This window comes from Lichenostomus cassidix, chromosome 13 (assembly GCF_008360975.1).
Source record: "Lichenostomus cassidix isolate B80296 chromosome 13, HeHo_3.0, whole genome shotgun sequence".
In the NCBI taxonomy this organism is placed as follows: domain Eukaryota; kingdom Metazoa; phylum Chordata; class Aves; order Passeriformes; family Meliphagidae; genus Lichenostomus; species Lichenostomus cassidix.
Genome location: NC_139494.1, coordinates 11,460,389 through 11,480,915, shown reverse-complemented (window position 1 = coordinate 11,480,915; position 20,527 = coordinate 11,460,389). Strand labels below are relative to the sequence as shown.

Here is a 20,527-nt window from a genome sequence, read left to right as displayed (position 1 = left end):
TTTGAAGTCCGCTGAAAAAAATCTGGCTTCCCTGGGTTTTGGATGCAGTGACTGAGGGGGAGAGGAAGATGTCGCTACTTGGAAAGGTTTTTTTATAACCCAACGTATGACATCATTGATGTGATAAATGAACCGTATTAGCAGCTGCTGTTATGGTTTGAAAAGTCTTTTTTATGAAAATATTGTGTTAAATTAATTCCCCAGCAAGTCACGCTCCATATAAACCACTCCCTTCTGGTTTTCTTTTCTTTAAATTATTCCTGTTATAACAGCTTTGCTTCTTATTTAAAAAAAAAAGAAAAAGGTTACAATCCAAAATCTTAGACAATTTATATGGATACACTTTTCTTTATCTTGATTTTTATATTAAAAATATTCATGACCCCCAACGGAAAAATAGTTATATTCCATTTTGTTGCATCACCCTCTTCCCTGTGCTGTTCATTCATATTAGTATTTGAACAGAAATGAGGAGAAAAAAGGAATTTGTAACCCTACAGTTAAAGATCTGTCAGTGCTTCCATTATAAACAGTTTGTCAGGATATTATGCAACTCAGCTGTAAAAATTTTCTTTGGACTGGAACTTGGGATCCAAGGCTTCAGCAAGCTGTGCAGACAGCCAGGCTTTTGAGCTCAGCAGAGATGCAAGAGAGTATGTGCACATTCTGAAGTTTCAGTAGATGATAGGACTCTGACTGTTTTATTCTCAAGGGAGCTGTCCCAGTTTTTTGATAAATAAACTTGCTGCCACCTTCCAGAAGAACCTGAGAAAATGTTGTAAAATGAAAACCATTTTATTAGATAAAGCTCAGCAGTCTGAACTAAATGTTTGGGGTTTTTTTAAATAGTGTGAGTTATGAAGGTTATATAGCTGACTTTATGTATCTGAGCTCAGCATTTGACCAGTGTATTTAATAGATGTTGGTGGTTTTAATACAGCTACATCAGATCAATGCTTTTACATCTGTTCCTTTCCTTTTCATCCCTGCCCTTGATTTTTCCTTCCCCTGTTCACTCTTTTCACCAACTGGGAGAATACCAGAGGCTCTTGCCTGAATGCACAGGGCTGTAAAATGCATTTATTGCCCAAATTTAGGACTCAGTTGCTGTGGGGCAGCTTCCTCTCAGGTACATATCCCATGATACCTCATCAGCACTTGAGAAAGTGGACAATAATTTCAAACTTGATCCACTATTTTCTTTGGAATCATGCCAGAAAAGAAAAGTACAGAAACATAAGCATTTAAAGATGTTAATTGAGAAAGATTCATTTGTTTCCGACTTTAGAGACTTGCAGTTCTCATGGTTTCATACCACTAATTCCCAGGGCCTATTTTAAGCTCAAACCCAATCACAACACTGCTGATGTGTCACAGAAACATCCTGGCTTTGCTGCAGCTGAGGGGACCAAATGCCAGAAACGAAAGTGGTGTTGGGGAGGCAAACACAGCGTGTGGTGCGTGGATGTTCTCACCTAGGGCTGGTGTTCACATAACTGATAGCTGATCCCAAATTTAGCAGATGCCATCGAGGAGAATCCAGTCCAGCTGCCTTCTTCCTAACTGATGGTCAAGGGGCAAGAGCAGACATATGGCAGACACGAAATCTGTAGCATATTTTTGGCAGGCAGGCTGATAAGGGCCATGTCTCTGCACAGCCAGGCTGTGTCCTGGACCCAAGCATTGACCCTTCAAAAGGCAAGATTAGGCTTTCTAACGCCATCTGGATGTGTGTATGTATGTGTAGAGATAAGTGTATATTTATGTAAATGTATGTTAGCTCTTCCGTGCACGTGGCTATTGGAACTAAATTGCCAAAGGAGAGAGGTTTTGCTATTTCAAAAACTTCTTAATAAGTCTTGTGCAAATGGAGATATCGAGCAACCATTAATTGGCAGCAAACTAATAATTTGCTGGATTTAAAGATAAAAAACTAACATATTCTCCTGGAGCTTCCCAGCCAGAAAAGAAAACTACTATTTTGACAGAATCCTAAAGGAAATAGAGTAATTGATATTGCTCCCAGCTTGATTTTTAAAAACCAGATTGGGTTTTCAATTGCAAGAGGGACAATTCTATCAGTTTTGTGAAGGTTTGATGATGCAACCACTTGCAATGGTCACATTAACTTCCACGAAATAACTCCAGTGTGTAAAGTTAAGCACATGGAGGTTCAGAGTCTCACTGTGGAGTCAAAGACACTCCATAAATTGCTATAGTAAAACATGCAGACAAGACATAACTGCAAAACTTAGCTCTGCCCGGCATTCTGTAAATTGAAAGAAAACATATGCTGTCAGCATAATTTATTTACTTGTATACAATTCTGTCAGCTCTGCCATTAGCCTCGGGCTTCTGACTCCAGGCAAACTTCAGAAATATATCATCAGTTTTTGTTATTCCATTTTTAAAAAATATTACTCTTCTGGGGAGCCATTTATGTCGGCTGAAGTAGCTAACTGCTCTCCACAGGGTAGAAATAAACCCCAGAGTCATTCATGCAGGGAGATCACATGCTCAAGTCCATCTGCTTGCTGCAGTGACTAACATCAAGGTTTGCACCACCTGAGCCTCCTTTCTTTCTTTTCTTGGAGAGAGGCAAGAGCCTGGTAGCTGCCCCTGCCAACCAAGCTGATGTTGCTCTTGGATTTGGTTTCTGTGCCAAGGATCCAGCACAAACCTAGCAGGTCTTCTCTTTGCTTGCACTGTGCTAATGAGATGATCTGAGTCAAACTTGGAATGATTTTTTTACTCTGTCAGGAAAGGAAGGGAATGATTAAATATTGAAATAAATAGATATTTTTGAGAAGAAAAATGGACCAAGAAGAAAGGTTTCTGAAAACACTAATGTGTGCTCAAAGCAAATCCAGATCATTTCCCACTGAGAAAGCTGACCTCAGCTTCTCTCGGAGACAGGAGACAGATGGGTGAGTGTGTGCTGTGTTAGTCACCACAGAAACAGGGAGAATACTTGATTCTCCACTGAAGAAACTTTTACTGGCTCAGAGTAGTCTTTAGTGTTGGAACTTTCAGTTCATCCCTTGCAACTAATTATTCTCAAGCAGATGGAGTAGAGCGATGAGGAATACAAATAAATAAGCCACTCCTGATAGGATCTCAGGAGAGTGAGGGAACTGAGGACCCCCAGCTATGGAGCAGTTATTTGGCAGATAACTGAGGTGTCAAGTGAAATCAGAGAGGTGCCCATTGCTGCCCAGTATAAAACAGTTAAAGATACCCACAGAAGATCTTCATGTCTTTTCTTGGAAAATTGACTTGCAGATGTGTTAAGCCCACAGGAACACATTGGCTCTTTTTTTGGCGTCCACAGCAGTTGTTTCAAAGAACTGCTGAAAACAGCAATGGAATGTTTTACTGCAAGAAATTTAAGTTTCCTCTCCTGGAAATTGCACTTGTTTTGGACTGTCTTGTTTGCCAGAAAAATAGGCGAGACTGCAAGAAGTCATCTTGTCTTCTACTAAGAAAACAATTTGCATTTACCCATTTTTTTCTCATTTAAAAAAATTGATTTAATATGCTTCATTCTTTAAGTGAAACCCCCTGTTTATGAAGGGAATAGTGCTTGAAATTGGCTCTTTTCCACCTCATTATGTAGTTAATGTAGTGGCAATAGGAAGGGTTGGCTTTAACTTCCTTTATTACACTGGAGATTGCTCTGTCTCTGATTTTACCTTCTCATGCATTTTCTTGCACAAATCTGCACAGAGTAAGATTCATTAGTGAATCATTTTGTTTTCTGTAGACTCCTTTCTTTTAATCCACAAAAAAGGCAGCGCTGTGGATGATTCATTTTACACAAATGCTTCTCTCCTAATGGCTCTGCCTCAGCTTCCCAACAATCAGCATCTGAACAGCTTCTCCAGTAAAAATCAGTGCTGCTCTTTCCTTAACACAGCATAGTCAATAACACTTTTCCATGTTTGCCTTCAGTTCAGGGACCAGTCTCAATGTCAGAGAGGGGGTTTATTAGAGGTTGTTGCAAACCTACATCCCTCTATTCCTGACTAAATCAGGGAAAAGAGATTGGGAAACACAGTGTCATCACATATCTCTCCTTCTCCTGTATGAGTCCAAGCACTGGATTCTGGATAATCATATAATGAACATAGGCTAAATAACTCCTGAAATGGATTTGGTGGCTGCTGTGGAGCTTACACTGGAGAGATGCAGCACCCTGATAAAAGGATGTGTGAGCAAGCACAGATCAGGAGCTGTCACTTCACATCTGCTTCCAAGCCCAGCTGAATTTTCTATTGACAAGCTGAAGCATTGCCAGCTTCCCCCGCATCTCTGAATGGTTCCCTGGCTGCTCAGGGCCCCACGACTCAAACTGTTTGTTCAAACAAACCTCTCTAAAGCCATAAGTAAACAGTCCCTGAAGGATACAGCCCTGAGCTTCAAAACAAAAAAAAAAAAGCAAAGGACATATTAGCATTTTGCATTTTTTTCATGCTTTGCTGAATTATCTCTTGTTCTGTCAAACATCTAAGAAAAATCTGCCCATTACAGCTCTGGAGCAGGATTGGTATAATTGGCTTTGTGGTAGCTCATCTATTTAATAGGTTTTGACTTCAAATATCTGAAGTCATGGGAAAGGAAAAAATAGTTGAAACCTAATTTCTACTCCCTCTTCTAATTCTTGTCCAACCAAATCAGCACCAAAATAAATTGCATGAATAAAGAGCCAGGCACTGAGCAGATTAGCGAATCAGTAAGCTGCACCTTGTCACCATTTTACTAATGATTCTCTCTTTACATTCAGCATTATTAATGATTATCCACCACTTTTAAATTTGCCTTCCAGATCACTAATCGCTCTATGCTCAAGAATGCTCTCCTGTTATATATCTTCTGATTTTGTTTTTGCTGGCAGCATGCATTTAGCCATATGCTTGTCTTGTGCAGCCTGCCAAATTCCTGCGTTCCAGGGCTTGTTAAGCTGTGTAAAATGTTGTTGTTGACTTGAATGTTAAGGAAAGTAAGTGACTGATTTCACTTGTTGTTGCAGCCATCTGTGCTCCTGAGCCAGAGCTCTCATCCCAGCAGTAACCGTTAACGCAGACAAACTGTGACAGTCTCATGCAAAGTCGTTTGTTTGCTGGAATATATTTTCCAGCACCCACACTTCATCAGTAGACTTTTATGAAAGCAGAAATAGTGCTAGAAGGGGCCAGAATCCTGTGATCCTTGAGAAGAATTCGTTCTGACTTCAGCTGAGAAAAAATTCCGTGATTAGGCACTGGAGAAATTGGTGGAAAGGCATTGACAGGTTTCTTTAACAGGAGATGACCATAGAGATGATCAGTACTGGAGCTATGAAAGCTCTTAAAGAAATAAAATAAATCCCTTAATGTTTTGGGGAATGTAGCAAATTATGTGTTTCAACTGCTGTAGAATGACAAAAACCAGGTAAAAGAAAAGAGAAAGTGTGGTAGGGTACGATGACCTGTGCAGCATTAGGACTGTCCAGGGCTGCTCCCTAAGGAATACTGGTATTTTGGTCAGGTTTACTATGAGATCTCCAGGGAGACACTGCAAAAGTTTTTACTTAATAGCATTAATGTCTACAATGAGAGCTTGCTTTAATTTCATGACACTTCACTGCTCACATTTATTGTAGGAATATGTGTGTGGATTTGGGAGCGGCTGAGCAGAATGCTGCCGTGGCCAGAGCTCCTGACAGTGCTGCCTGGAGAGTCTGCAGGCAGTGGTGGAGGCAGGATGTTACTGTTAGCCTCCAAGGTTTGGGATTCTGCCATTTTCCTTAAATGAAATCCCTGCTGCAGACAGGTGATGAGGGAATGTAACTCTGAGAGCAGTTTAACAAACTTGGTAGGCTTGAAACCTGCATGCACACATCTGCATACTGAATGTGTAAATTTATAGAATCTGAGTGAGTTTGGGATCATGGGCACAATCTGACAGCAAGTCCCTCTACTTTCTGCTGGAGAGGTGAAAAAAATATCCACATTTGTGCCTTAAATTATAATGTGTGGTACAACAGCTTCTCATCTGATGTAAGTTAATCATCCAATCATTCTGACATCTGATTCTCTCTTTCAGCATTGCTTTAAAGGTCACTGCATCTGGCTCACACCAGACATCCTGAAGCAGGATGGACACTGGGGGGCTTGGAGTAAGTTTGGTTCCTGTTCCCGCACCTGTGGCACTGGGGTGAAGTACAGGACCCGGCAGTGTGACAACCCCCAGTAAGTGACACCCTCGTGTCCCACTGTGTGCAGTGGCTGCGCTGGGAGGATCCTCAGGGCATGATTAGGGCAGTAAAGGATGTTGAGTGGTGGTTGTTAAATGTGACCTATAGTATAACTTGTCGGAAATTCTACTTTTCGTCCTTAGAAAGTCGTGAATCATCTTTTATTTCTCAGTTTATGCATCCATTAAACTGGTTATGCAGTTACAAGGATTTTGAAATTGCTAGTATACTGCTGTGTAAAGCATGAGTAAAAATTTAGGGCCCTATATATATAATTTTAAAATGTAAGTATGACATAATAGCAGTGATTTGCTGGATTTTTAAAAAAAAAACCTTTTAAAAAGTTTTCTTTAATCCACCTTTTAGGATATTTCAACAAGAAGGTCTTAAAATATTTTCAAACTGTTTTCATTCCAAGTTGGAACAAAGCTCCTGAGATCAGAACCTTCCGCAGAGTTAATTTTAGGAGTTTCGAATTGTCTTGCTTTAATAACTTACATATGGGTCATCTAGATAATGTGGAATGATTCCATTTCAGCAACAGTGGAAGTAAAGTGTAGTTAATAAAGATTGATATATGCAAGTGATATGAAATATTTAATTATTGCTGTCTTAGTGTGATATCATAAAATGTCAAGATCTTAACAGCAAGAACTAAAACAATTGTCAGAATTAAATTATTTTAACAGAGAGAATATTTTTAATGTTGAATTTTGCGGTTTGTTGATAAAGCAATTGAACTTGACTGATGTTAAAAATCCTCTTATCATTGATTTTTTTTTTAATCGAGTTTTATGAAGCAGCATTTTCCAATGGAAATTGTTTTGTTAAGAAAAAAATTGCCAGTTCTCTTTTCAGCCTTTATTACTTTGGCAAAAGGGAAGTGACCTTTATAATTGTGGGCACAGTTTTAGTTGTAAAATCTATTTACATGTTGGAAAAGCCTAATGTACTGTTGAAAATGTTTTCTGTGTTTCCTGGAAAAGGGTGCAAACCCAGCTGCAGGTCCTGAGCTCTGTGTTGCCAGATGTGCCAGGGATCTGGCACACATCTGCCTGGGGGCACAGCACTGGGCTGGGCTGTTCTGCCTTTGCTGCTGAACTAGGGGTGAATGGGAATGAGTTACTTCTGCTTTCCTGGCTGCACCAAGAAAATGGCTTTTCTTGCCTTTATCAAGTGGTTTGAGCCTCTGCTTGCAGAAGTTGCTTTTTATGAGCTAAATAGTGACAGCAGGTTTTGAAAGGAAATACGTATTTTCCATATCAGAAATACAGCTCTCCCTTCATCAAGTGCCTGCTGGCATGACTGGGAAATAAATTGCTCCTCCAAAGATTTGATAGACAATTGATTAGTGAAATAATGTCAGAACTAACCACGGGTGTCTCTCCATGTCACAGTCCTGCCAACGGGGGCCGCACGTGTGTGGGGCCAAGCTATGAGTTCCAGCTGTGCAACACCCAGGAGTGTCCCAAGGACCTGGAGGATTTCAGAGAGGAGCAGTGCCGGCAGTGGGATCCTTATTTTGAGTACCAGAACACCAAACACCACTGGCTCCCCTATGAGCATGTTGATGGTGAGCAGCCTCTTTCCTATGAAAACTCAGCTGCAGATATGAGTAAGAATTGTATAGGAAGGGGTAAAACTTCTTCCTGGGAAATCGTGCCTCCTAAATCTGTCAGGAATTGTTTGGAGGGATCAGTGAGTATCAGTGTATGAGTGAATCCAGGTCATATAATGTACTTGGATTTTCAAAAAACTTAGGATTCTATTCCCCAATGACAGCTATTAAATTGAGTTGTCATGACATAAAAGGGCGTGGTTTTGCACGGGAGGATGGCCCACTCTGAGAGCTACAGAAGGACCTTGTGACACCAAGTGACAGAAGATGGCAAAGGAAGTTTGGTGTTAATGAATGCCAGTAATGGATATGGGGTCAAAACCCGTGTGCATGTGTGTATGGATCTGTATCCACGGTGGGTTCTGGAGAGAAAGGCTGGGAGCTGGGAATGGCTTTAGGAAAAATCAGTTCAGTGTCTGTGAAGGGAGAGATGAAGAACATGGATTTGTCTCTGTGTGCCTGCATGTTGTGTTTGCACTTTAAACACTCAGCCATTGCAGCTCAGTGCTCATCTCACTGCTGTCCACACTGCTGAAAATCCCACAGACAAACTCAGAAAGGCCAGAATAAAGCAAACACTAACAATGACTTCTGGATGAGGAGAGTTTGGATAAACCAGGACTTTCCACCCTGGAAAAGCAAGGATGTAGATTAAGAAGATAGAGTTACAGAATTGTGAGTGGCCCAGAGAGATTAAACATGGAATGATTATTCAGTTTCTCATAACATAAGCCTGGGAACATCAAATACAATTATCAGGTGGCAGATTTAAAGCAAATAAGAGGAAGGACTTAGTACAAAGCATCTAATTATCCTGAAATTCACTGCAACAGGACATTGCAGATGCCACAAAGTTTTAGAAATTATTTAGAAAAATTCTTGACAGTTCTACAGTCCATTAAGAACTATTAAACACCAAGTTCCAGCCATGATTTTGGAAGTCCCCAAACCGCAGTGTACAAGGTACTCAGAGAATATTCCGAAAAAAGTTTCCAGTTTGTTTCTCCATCTCCCTGCAAATGCTGCTGGCAGTGTTGGAGCAGGTGTTGGGCTGGATGGGTGCTGCTCTCAACCAGCAAGGTCAGGCTGATGCTGTGACCTCTCAGCAGAGATCACCTCCTAGAACAAAAATGTTCCTGTTCCTGTTAATGCCTGGGCTTAGCTGTCAATGCAACTGCAGCTGGTTGGTTTGGGCTATGTCTGCTCTTGCCAGAAACACACTGAGATGTTTTACCAAACAAAAAGGCAGAGGGCAATGAGTCTCAACTTGAATGAGCAGTGCTCGCTGCTTACTATTTTTAAACCCTGTCACTTTACTTGAATGACAAATTGCTGAGGGCAGGGTTGGCCTGGCAAGGGGCAGGTTCTGGGCACCCACCCTGTCCTCAGCCCAGCTCCCATAGCTGGAAGGGGAAGGGTCACTTTGGGTGAATCATTTTGCATTCCAGTGTGAGGATACTCTGCCAGAAATTAATAGCAAATTCCTTATAATTAATTTGCCTGACTTTTTTCCCAAAGAGTTCTCAGAGTTCCCTCATTCTTTTCATGCCATCTTGGTCAGTCCAGGATTTTCAAAGGCACAGACACAGCCTCACAGCTTAATTTCACGAAATAGCTTTGCTGGCACAGAGTGAGGGGATGAAGGCTGTGGCCTGCAGGACCTTTGCTTATGAATTAGCCTTTGGAGCAGTCTGCTGCAAAGACCACTGAAACAAAGCAGATTTTTTTCTATTAAATTCAATGGCTTCTGGGTCAGAAATCAGCTCATTGATGTCTGAGCACTGATCCCTGGTTTCCCATATAACTGGTATAACTGCAGACACCTTGAGAGTTACATTTACCTGTGTAAGGTTATTAAAGGGAACAGCTTTTGTGTGAAAACAAGGCAAGAGACAGGCTTGTGCTTGAACTCCAATCTATTTAAAGCTCCCTTTTGTAAGGACAAGGCGTATCAGAGACATACTTGTGCAGATAATGCAGCTGTGGCTCAGAAGCGACACAAATCCATTCACTTCACATGCAGCTCAGCTTGACGTGTCTGACACATTGTGCAGGGATAGGAACAGAGAGGAGAGCCCCATGCTGTGGGCAGAGAAGAGCCACTGAGCTGGGGCACAGCCCAGTGTGTCCTTGAGCATCCTGATGCCCTGTTGTGCCATGGCCTGTCCTGCTCCAAGCCCTCTGAGCCCCCCATGCCCTCAGCCCTGCCATGCTCACAGACTCCTGCATCTGCCAGGGCGCTGGGGAGTGACTTTGGCCATGAGCTCCCAGCCTCAGTTAAATGAGAAGGACTCCCAGAGAGCAGGGAGCAGACAGACTGTCACATCCAGGGTCCTGCACCTCTGCTGGGCCCAGCGTCAGTGACTAGGAAGAAAAGAATTCTTTACAATAACAGGGTCTAATTTAACAGCACTTGCACAGTTACTGTTCCCATGGAGCAGTGGGAACAGAACCATCTCTAAAATGAAGCCCTTGTACAGAGTTGTTGGCACCCAGTCAGACCTGCTGATATTTTCATTAAATCACATGCAGTGAATGTGTGGTATGTGTGGGGTGGGGGTGGCTGTGCACCTCTATCTTGTGCACAGTTTAATGTTTCTAACATACACAAATACAGTGGATCTGTCATTATTGCGATCTTAATAGTCTCCTGTTAAGATTTTGCACCAAAAAAAGTACCTGTTTTAATAGACACTGGATTTTTATTGTGACTTCTCTGCATTGTTTGGGAGAGATAACAAAGGTCTCTGAAGTACCAACACCCAGTGGCCTTGAGGACATCAACAGCAATAACAAGGACTTTATAAAAAGAGGGCAGAGGCCATGGAACTGTACAGGGGAAGAATGCAAAGGGCCTGTGAAGATTTATTTCAGCTGAACGGCTATAATGGAAAGGTCGTTATTGTTTTAAATGGTGGGAAAAGTGTTCCAACTTTAAATCCTGTTAAAATAGCAGAATTTCTATTTGTTTCATCTAGCAGAAAGTCCATCTGTGCTTCAGTGCCAAGGAAAGCATAGTGAGTGCTATTATGGGGCTGAGGACAGCAAGAGACATGGAGAAAATGAAATACACTAGTGGATACAACTTTATTCATCCACTGACTAGGCATTTTCAGCTTTATTTTTTATTCTTAGTTCTTTGGAACAGACTAGAGAAAATACCACTTGTCTGGCAGTTTGTGCATGTGTTAGCAGTAAAAAATTGGGTTTTGTCTCAATGTTTTTGACATATCATCTTAATGATTTAAATTATCATAAATACAAGTACAACCATGAGGGAAAAGTAACTTTGTGGTTAGGATGAAATGCTATGGCCCAGCCATCTCTAAAGAAATTTCAGATGCCAGGTTCACTCAGTGTCAAACAGCTGCTTTTAACGGCAAAGTTACTCTGGCTTTTTTTTCAGATTTAAGTATAGTGCAGGAGAAACCTGCATCTCTCACAGGTGGTTGTGCAGCAAACTGAGGAAAGCTCTGCCAGATTGCATCAGCCTCAAAGGATGAAACAGATCCCCCCATCAAAGTCAATGATCTGTTATTTTTAAGTCTGTCTCCTAATGGTGACACATGGATGCTTTATGATTCAGCAGTTTCCAAGGGATCACAGAATTTTTTAAAGGGGATAAGCATCAATGATTTATGGGCACCACGTTGGGCTCTGTGATGTGTGCAAGGAAGAAACGAGAACCAACACTCATGAAAGTGCTGCTCACAACATCAGAGATTAAACTGTGAGAGGTGAACACAAACCATTTGGGGCATTTTATTTTTCAGCTAAGGAGAGGTGCCACCTGTACTGCGAATCGAAGGAGACAGGGGATGTGGTGTACATGAAGAGGATGGTGCACGATGGGACCCGCTGCTCCTACAAGGATGCTTACAGTGTCTGTGTGAGGGGGGAATGCCTGGTGAGTGTCTGGGGCTTGTTTCAGGGCTCAGGATGGGGAAAACAAATTGCACCTTGAGTGCTTCTCTCCAAGAGTGACTAAGTATGATAACACTTTGGGCAATAAGGAGATTTCATTAGGATTATTGTCACAATATTATGTGTGATTACTCACAGTTGCCATGCATGTGACTCAATTCCAAAAGCGCCTACCTACACAAGTAATATTTCATCCAGTATTTTAAGATGAACTATTACAATTAGCTTTCAAGGAAAGCTTTTCCTGCTGAGGTTTAGTGGGGGTGGAATGTACAATGAAACAGGAATGCACAGCAGCTTTCAAGGAAAGTGGTGTTAGGATATGGTTGATGTGCATTCTGTCTCTATTTGATGATGCTATTTTAAAAAAATCAATGACAGTTCCTCTAAGTCAGGATCTGCTGTAGGTCATCTTTCAAAGGAATTAGTCTCTGACTAGCAAAGCCCTGGTGGAAGTGCTTATCCCCATATAGATGCCTAGATTCTTCTGGAATTTAAGCATCTGCCTTAAGATAAGCTGAGGCTTAAGAGCTTTTCCTTAACCATGCTGCTTTCCTTCAGTGAGAGAACCACTGTGAAGCATAAGATAAAAATATAATCACCCAACTGACAGCTATTATAGGAACTGGAAGTATTAAAATCTGTTTAGGTGTTGATCTAGGAGAATACTACAAGCTGTGCTGCTTTGCTGTAGCAGAATCTGGGGTTTGATGCATGAATCAAAGGATGGATAAATAATAATGACTGTTTTTCTCTTTTGTGCACAGAAAGTCGGGTGTGACAGGGTCATAGGTTCCACGAAGCAGGAAGATAAGTGTGGTGTCTGTGGAGGAGATAATTCCCACTGCAAAGTAGTGAAAAGAACATTTTCAAGAGTGCCAAAGAGGCAAGGTCAGTACATTCAGTGGGGTTTGTCCTGGGGAATTCAGGGTATTTTTTCTTGATCTCTTCTGTTTCATGGAAAGTACCAGGGTAATTACAAGTCATTTGCAGCATCGTTAATTCCAGTAAACAGTCTGGACTTACTTCCAGATGTGTTTATAATTTGAAAATAAGGCTTCTGTCCAGTGATCAGTTAAAGCTGCTGATACTAGGGCCTGTGCATGCCTTGAAGATGGTTTTCCTGCTCCTTGCTGGAGCTTGTGTTGCTGATGTCACCCAGCTTTTCTGTCCCAGTCAGTGCTGCAATAATATGTCATGCTCAGGCACTGTCAGCCAGGAGATTGTGTGGTCTCTGTGGCTGCATATGGCACTCAAAGCCCATTTTATTCTGAAGTAAAGTCTGTTGATGACACTTACGGGCATCTTTCTTCTGACCCAAAGCCCTTTTTCCCCCATTTCCATCACCTGGCACAGAAATGGGGATGGGAATAATGCTGGATTTGGTTCATCTTGTTTAATACACCCTGCTTCAGAAAATAAGGTTTGTTTAAAAACCTAAGACAGACCTCCCCTGTTTGTGGCATATTAATCATAACTATCTTTTCCAATACTACAATATAGGGTACGTTAAGATGTTTGAAATTCCTGCTGGTGCAAGACATTTACTTATACAGGAAACAGATGCCACCGCTCATAATCTTGGTAAGTAACAAGTAGGAAAATTTCCAGTCAGAATAATTTTTTTCTGGTGTTTATTTTTGTCTCTGGAGGCTGACAGTGTGTTTATAAATTTGTTTACCCATTACCCACCCACATCACGTACCTTCTCTAAGTTTATTAAATTAGGAAACTTGTTTGGCAGTTTGATTTCCCCGTGCTGTATTCCAGGGTGCAGGATGCTCAGGTAGCTGCCAGAGAGAGAACGGAGTTGAAATCTGGTGTTATATAACAGTTCCTGCTTCTTCTAACGAGGAGGGCAAATTTTCCATCTCGGGTGGAAACTTGTCCTCATACAAAGGTGGCTGAAGTCTGTCCAGGTGAAGGTTGGAGCACTGGTGAGAGCTGAAGCAGAGGAACCAGGATCTGTGTGCAGGTGCCTGCAGAGCAGCAGGAGCTTAACAGAGCTGTGGTGGTGCTGGGACTGGATCTGAGCAGGAGAATTAATGACATTTTTAGTGTCTCTCTCTCTCACTGTGAGGACCTGCTGGAGGTTAGCCCAGTAGCCTTTCTCTGATGGAGCAGTAACAGCCTCCTGAGCTGCCTTACAACCTATGAAAGAGCTGAATAGCTCTGGGACCCCCACTGGCTCTCAAATTGGCTTGGATTTGGCCAGTGGATTCAGAAGTTGTTAGATGGGAGCAGGCAGCTGGACTCCTGTGGTGCAGCCGCTCTGGCCTCATTTCTCTGGCAAGGCAGGCTATGAAAAAGGAAAGAAAAGGACAATGATGATTCTGGAACTGAGCAGAAAAGCATTGGCAGTTCAGTGAAACACCTGAAAAAGTCTTTCCAAACCCGTGAGGGAACAGAGGGGAAAATGCACACTGGCCTTTTCAGCTTCTTCCACCGAGGCATGAGCAGAACAAAGCTGGAGATGAGATGTGAACCTCTTGCATTCACTTTCCCTGTGTTGTTCCCAGCTATTAAAAATCGTGAAACGGGGAAATTCATTCTAAGTGAAGACAACTATGTGCCAGACTCTAAAGTATTTATTGACATGGGTGTGGAGTGGGAATATCGGAATGATGATGACAGAGAAACGGTGCAGACCATGGGGCCGCTGCGTAATGGAATAGTTATTCTGGTAAGTCAAATAAAAACCACCTTCCATGGAACACAGTGTCAGGGTTACAGAGCCATGATGGGCTAGCAGATCATTCACATTCCTCTTGTGAGTTACAAGAAGACATCTGCTTCAATTATAAGACAATAGAAGATATATTTTAATTCCTTTCCGCTAATTCATTGCTCTGTATGAGAGTTGTTATAATTCAGGGTTATGTGTTGAGCAACCAGCTGTCCTGATTATTTCCTGTGGATGGCCTAGCAATCTGCCACTGAGTAAAGACTCTGAAGCTTACTTATCCTACCTCACATGTGAGCATTAGTCAAAAAAGGTCAAAGTGGTTCATATCAGCTAAATCTAATAGCTCCTTCTCCCATCCATGTTTCGAAAATGTATCCTCCAAGTCAGATGCAGGATTCTTGAGCTTCCTGGCTCCCTTTTTCAGGACACAGACAGTCCCATAGTTCCCCAAACCACTGAAGTACATTCTTTTTTCATTGCAAATCAGCAATTAACAGACTTCAATGAGCAGGGATAAGTTGATTTAGTATCCCCCTGAAAAAAACTGTAATGTGTTGATCTACACCAGCTGAACTTCAAAGAAAGAATAAATATTATGTTTCCAAAGGACCAATATTTTGCACTTTGTTCACATTGAGTTCTGTTTTCTTGCATGTGTCTTAGTGCAATGTGATAACAAAACCTCTTTCTAAATAGTTTATATTTCTGTCAAGATTAAGTAAAAAGCTTTGTAGAATTCTAGGATTATCAAAAGAATATTTGTGTTTTATCAGAAATATAAGCGATTTTCTTTGCCACTTTCAGTTATCTCTGCAGTTGAATTTGCTTTGTCTTTTAGTGGAACTATCCATTATCATTTCAGTGCAAAATTTCCTTCCTTTATGATGGGATATGGAAAATATTTAGGATCATGAAGTCAGTCCAATGCTGGCAAGGAAAATAAGTCTAAATCAACAACAGTGTTTCTTAATATGCAGTTTAGAAACTCTGTGTCATAACGATAGAGATACTTCTTCATCAGGGAAAATATGTGTTGAGTGCAGCTAAAAGGCTGAAATCCCTGCGGGGATGTTTTCTATGTGAGCCATGATCACTATTTCACATCATCTCACATAGCTCCTGATATCAGTTGTTCATATCCTTTTTCCTTACATCTGCTTTGCTTACTAGGTGATTCCTCACGGTGGTGCCAAAATATCTTTGACTTACAAGTACATGATCCATGAAGATTCCTTGAATGTAGATAACAATAATGTTTTGGAAGAGGACTCAGTGGCATATGAATGGGCTTTGAAGAAATGGTCCCAATGTTCAAAACCTTGTGGAGGAGGTAAAAACAAAACTCCAGAGCATTCCAAATGGATTCATTGCCATGCGACATTGGGGAGACCAGAATATCGGAGGAGTTTTATTTTAGTAGATAAATAAATAGTGAATGGGGTTAAAATCTGACTTAAATGGCTTGGAGGCAGATTTGGCCTGGCTCATTTATGGTTTATATTTATGGAACTGAAAAATTGGACAAATGTGGAAGATTTGTATGAGGGTCTCCAAGCTGTGAAAGTGCCAAACTTCAAGGTGCCATGGGGCAGCTCTTTGTAAATCCATACCCTGTGATGTGACCTTTTCAATGTCAGAGTCCTGCTTTTGGGGCCAGATGTGAACCCTGGTGCTGTTCCCCTGCTTTGGATTGTGGCTGGGCAGGTTTGCAGAATGTTTTTGTAATCCTGGATGTTGTTCTTTTCATTAAAGTAGTGAAAAGTAAAGGGGGTGAGCAATTACGGGTGTTAGATTTGTGTGCGAAGTGTTTATTCAGTGCAGTTTACAGCTCCTTTGGTAGCAAGCTCACCCGCAGCTCCTCTGACAGTGTGTGTGCAGTTTGTTTGGAACTCGAGTCCTGTGTGAGCTCTGCAGTTCTGAGAATAAGAGCATAAGAATAAGTGTCTTTCCCCAGGCTCTCAGTTCACCAAGTACGGCTGCCGCAGGAAGACAGACCACAAGATGGTTCATCGCAGCTACTGCGAGCTGATCCCGAAGCCCAAACCCATCCGCAGGGTGTGCAACCTCCAGGAGTGCTCCCAGCCCATGTAAGCACCCCAGCCCTGCTCCCCGGGGGTGCAGGGGATGTCACAGCCAGCCAGCACTGTCACCTCAGAGAAGGTGGCTTTAGCTGCACCTCTGTGGTCACTGCAGAGCTGGGAGGATGTCATGCTCTGTTCTGCTCATAGAAATGTTCTTTCTGTGGCTGCTGGTTCCTATGACTTATGAAATGAGTTGCATTAGAAAAGAAGTTCAGTCTTGATCCAGATATTTGTGTTCAGGCCATCTTGAGGTTATACAAAATAAACATAAATTCAATTTATACCAGTGGATTTTACACAGTGTGAATTTGCCATGTCAGAACAAATGGACAGGGTGCTGTACGTAAGACAACCAATGTTATCCAGCCTCTCAAATCCAAATCTTCATAAAGTTCACAGCATATTTTTGGACATTTAAACATGGGGAAAATATTTGACCTGTTAGATATCTCTGGCTGCCCTTGTACAGCACAAAATGCCTGTAGTACCTTCATTTTTGCTCTACATAGTCAAGAGTTATAAATATTTTAATTCACATTTTAGAGGTGATTTTTTTGACTGGCCGCAGGTTATTCCTGCCACACATAGGTCTAATATATTCGTTGTGCTGCTACTGCAACAAAAAAGGAATATGTTGATCCCAGCTTTTATCTCTGGGGACCAAGTATATATTCCAGGAATCATAGCAAATAAATAGAACATACCACACAATATTTCCTAACTTCCTTTAAAAAAAAAAAAAGAGATTTGAAAGAGAGAAAAGGCAAGAAACTATGCCCCATAAACTCAGCATGGGTCAGGGTTGAACGTTTATTTATTGGAAAACTGAAGTAATGACCTAACTGTATCTCAGGCTCTGTGGAAGGACTGTATTCTTCTTTCAGCTGCAAATATAATTGGACCCAGGTACCACAAAGACTCAATAGGATCCTAAATTGTACTTGGATCCCTGAAGTTTCAGTTAGTTCTGTTTCCATAGAATGTCATCCAAGCGTTTTGCTCTTGTACATAGGAGAGGCAATTATTTAAGGGTTTTTACAAAGCTCTGTGACACCCACTACACTAATATGCTCCTTCTTCACTTCTGGGAAAAACTCATCTTTGTCTCAGAAGTCACCTCAGGATTCTTGGCTCCACAGCACTCGCCTTTCTCCACAGCTGTGTAATTTCTGTGGGTTACAAAGACAAAGTTGGGTGAAATTGTTACTTTCTGTTCAACTGGAGTGTGCAGTGCAGTGCCTTGTGCTACTTATTCACTATTTCTAAACCCAGGTTTTTGAGTACTTTAGGACAATTCCTTCAAGCTCAGGACATTTCTTCAAACTATGTATATTTTTTGGTTAAGTTTATCCCATGACTACTGTTTACATGGAACAATATTTCCATCTGGCAGATCTCTGCACTCTGTAAATATTTATAGACTGCTTTATATCTTCACTTAATTAATTATAACCAAGCTTTCACTAGCCTAGGTAAAATTCCTCTGGTCCTATCTGTCCCTGTTGTTCCTCTCTAAATTCTTTACAGTTTTTAGCTGTAATTCACAAGCCCATTTGAGTGATCAGTGAGGTTTTCAAATACACCATGTTACAAACCATAGGTTTAATTTCTTAGTGGCCAAACAGATTTAAATGTTATGAACTCAAACCTTCTGTTTTTTGGTGGAGTGTTGCCTTCCCCCAGAGCAAACATTTATGGTGATGAGGACCCCAGTTTGCCCAAGCTCAGCACTTCCAGCACAGGGTTTGTCAGAGCTTCAGCAGATTGACTCTACCATGGCCAGGGATATGGTCCATGGAGTGCCCAGATGTGGGCCAGGCTGGAGCTGCATTTCTAGCCCAGATGTTTTGGCTTCACTTGTGTGGGAACCAGCTGTGGAGACAGCTGATTCATGCTGCATTATGAGACAAGGCACATCTCATGCACTCCGACCTGGGAAGCTCAGCAGCACCCTTGGGTGGCTGCTTTTGGCATAAAAGCTACTGTGTTTTTATGTTCAGTCTTGGAAATGGCAGCTTAAAATCACAGCAAATACAGCCAAGTAAGAATAATGCTTATCTCAGAGATAATGAGAAAGAGTAATATTAAAGATCTGGGTCTGATTAATGATATTTCAGGGGCAGTTAAATAACCCTCACCATAACTGTTTATGTTTTTTTCATATCTTCTCCTTTTTTTCTGTATTAGAACTAGTATTAACATCCTGTTAAACCTGCGTTTAAGAGTTATAGATCAACAGTCTGATTTTACTCTGCTCACTCTCTTTTCACCAACCCAGCTGGGTTACAGGAGAATGGGAGCCTTGCAGCAAATCCTGTGGGAAGACAGGCTATCAGGTGCGCTCAGTGCGCTGCATTCAGCCTCTCCACGACAACACCAACCGCTCTGTCCACACCAAGTACTGCAACAACGACCGCCCCGAGGGCAGGAGGCCCTGCAACAGGGAGCTGTGCCCTGCACAGTGGAGAATAGGACCCTGGTCACAGGTCAGTCTCTTTCTGGAGGTCTCCAACAACTAATTTCTGACCGGGTGGATGAGGTGTGACAAGTAATGCCACACCTGTATTTTTTAATGAATAGATGGCTCTGTGAATAGGTGACTGGCATGTACAGTTGTTTGATTATTTCCCAGACCATAAGCTCATTCTTGGAGTATTTCACATTTACTGGTGCACCACAAGAAGCAGTGAGTGGTTCTCCCTCTTGCCTTGTTACTGTAGGCACTGCAGTGGCTCAAATAATGCACTGCATCAGCCAAATCAAGGGCAGTCATTTGAAATGGAAAGGCTGATTTCTAATCTGCTGTTGGCAGGGGGTGGCTGGGGTGTAACTGCTGCGTGTCCTTGCAGTGCTCTGTCAGCTGTGGCAATGGCACCCAGGATCGCCCGGTGCTGTGCCGCACCAGGGACAACACCCTCGGCCTGTGCAAGGAGAGCAAACCAGAGAACGTGCGGATTTGCAGACTACCTCCGTGTCCCAGTAAGGCCTTGTCTTCTATAGCTTCTATTGCTTGTTGAAAAAATATTAATTATTTGCAAAGCCTTCATCAAAGTGATACTTGTGTGCCATATCTTCCTGGGGGGACACCTCTCTGTAGTCTCTGTTTTGAGCAGAATTCCAGTTGTGGAGCTGCTTTGTGGCCGATGGACTTCTTGGGCACATGGTTGATCTCTTCTCCTGCTGGGGAGCACTGCTTGGCCCAGGACAGGCTGAGAGGCTGGGGCTGAGCTCAGCACGGTGCTGATGGCTGGATGTGGCCAGCAGCTGACAGCTGCCCTGTGAGAGGAGCAGTGCCTGAGTCCAGCCCTGCACCCCTGAGACCTGCGGGGCTTGGCAAGGGCTGCTGGGCTGTGGGTGACCAAGGATGCCTCTTTGCTTTCCCCATCTCCATCAACAGTTCCAGGCTTCTTTTCCATTCTGTCAAACACAAGTTATCTGCAGGGGTTATCTAACTCAGTTTTTAAAAGCTATAATTAATTTCTTCCTGCTTAATCCAGGGCAATGAAGCCTTTATCGTTTTTAGCTTTTCAGCTGTTTACAAATGATACTTGTGAGATAATTTCACATATTCCTTAAGTATTAAGTAATTAGTATTTTTCTTTTTTTTCAATGTATCTCTCAGAGCAGCTTTTGATTTCTAATTAATTAGAAGCAAGCTGTCAATTCTAGACTCCAATACAAAGATTTTAACAAGGCAGTGTAACTAAACTAGACTGCATGACTCTGGGGACATTTGTGACACTGCCATGAGAAGTGCTGCTGGGGAACTGGCCCTTGGGCTGTCTTCAGCGTTGGCTGGGAAGTGCTGAGCACGAGTTGTAGCAAACTCCCCAAACACCACCCTTTGCCCAAAACCATACAGCCTGGTCATAATCCTTCCCTGAGCTCCTTCACAGCTGGAGCCCATTCATCACATGAACCTGTCCCCTTCTGACAGGGCAACTGCTTAATGCTGTCTAACATTTGTTGTGTTGCATCTTTCT

General features: G+C 42.1%; 1 protein-coding gene across 3 annotated transcripts in view; it reads left to right on the top strand.

The window, feature by feature from the left end:
- ADAMTS2 (ADAM metallopeptidase with thrombospondin type 1 motif 2) overlaps nt 1-20,527 on the top strand; it is a 172,015-nt gene that overhangs the window by 142,310 nt on the left and 9,178 nt on the right. For all 3 annotated transcript variants that reach the window (XM_085073648.1, XM_085073647.1, XM_085073649.1), the window contains 10 exons: nt 6,085-6,230; nt 7,633-7,808; nt 11,627-11,760; nt 12,545-12,668; nt 13,281-13,361; nt 14,297-14,460; nt 15,634-15,793; nt 16,418-16,550; nt 18,823-19,030; nt 19,394-19,523. In XM_085073648.1, the coding sequence (XP_084929774.1) occupies nt 6,085-6,230; nt 7,633-7,808; nt 11,627-11,760; nt 12,545-12,668; nt 13,281-13,361; nt 14,297-14,460; nt 15,634-15,793; nt 16,418-16,550; nt 18,823-19,030; nt 19,394-19,523 (1,456 nt within the window). The remainder of the gene's footprint in view (nt 1-6,084; nt 6,231-7,632; nt 7,809-11,626; nt 11,761-12,544; nt 12,669-13,280; nt 13,362-14,296; nt 14,461-15,633; nt 15,794-16,417; nt 16,551-18,822; nt 19,031-19,393; nt 19,524-20,527) is intronic.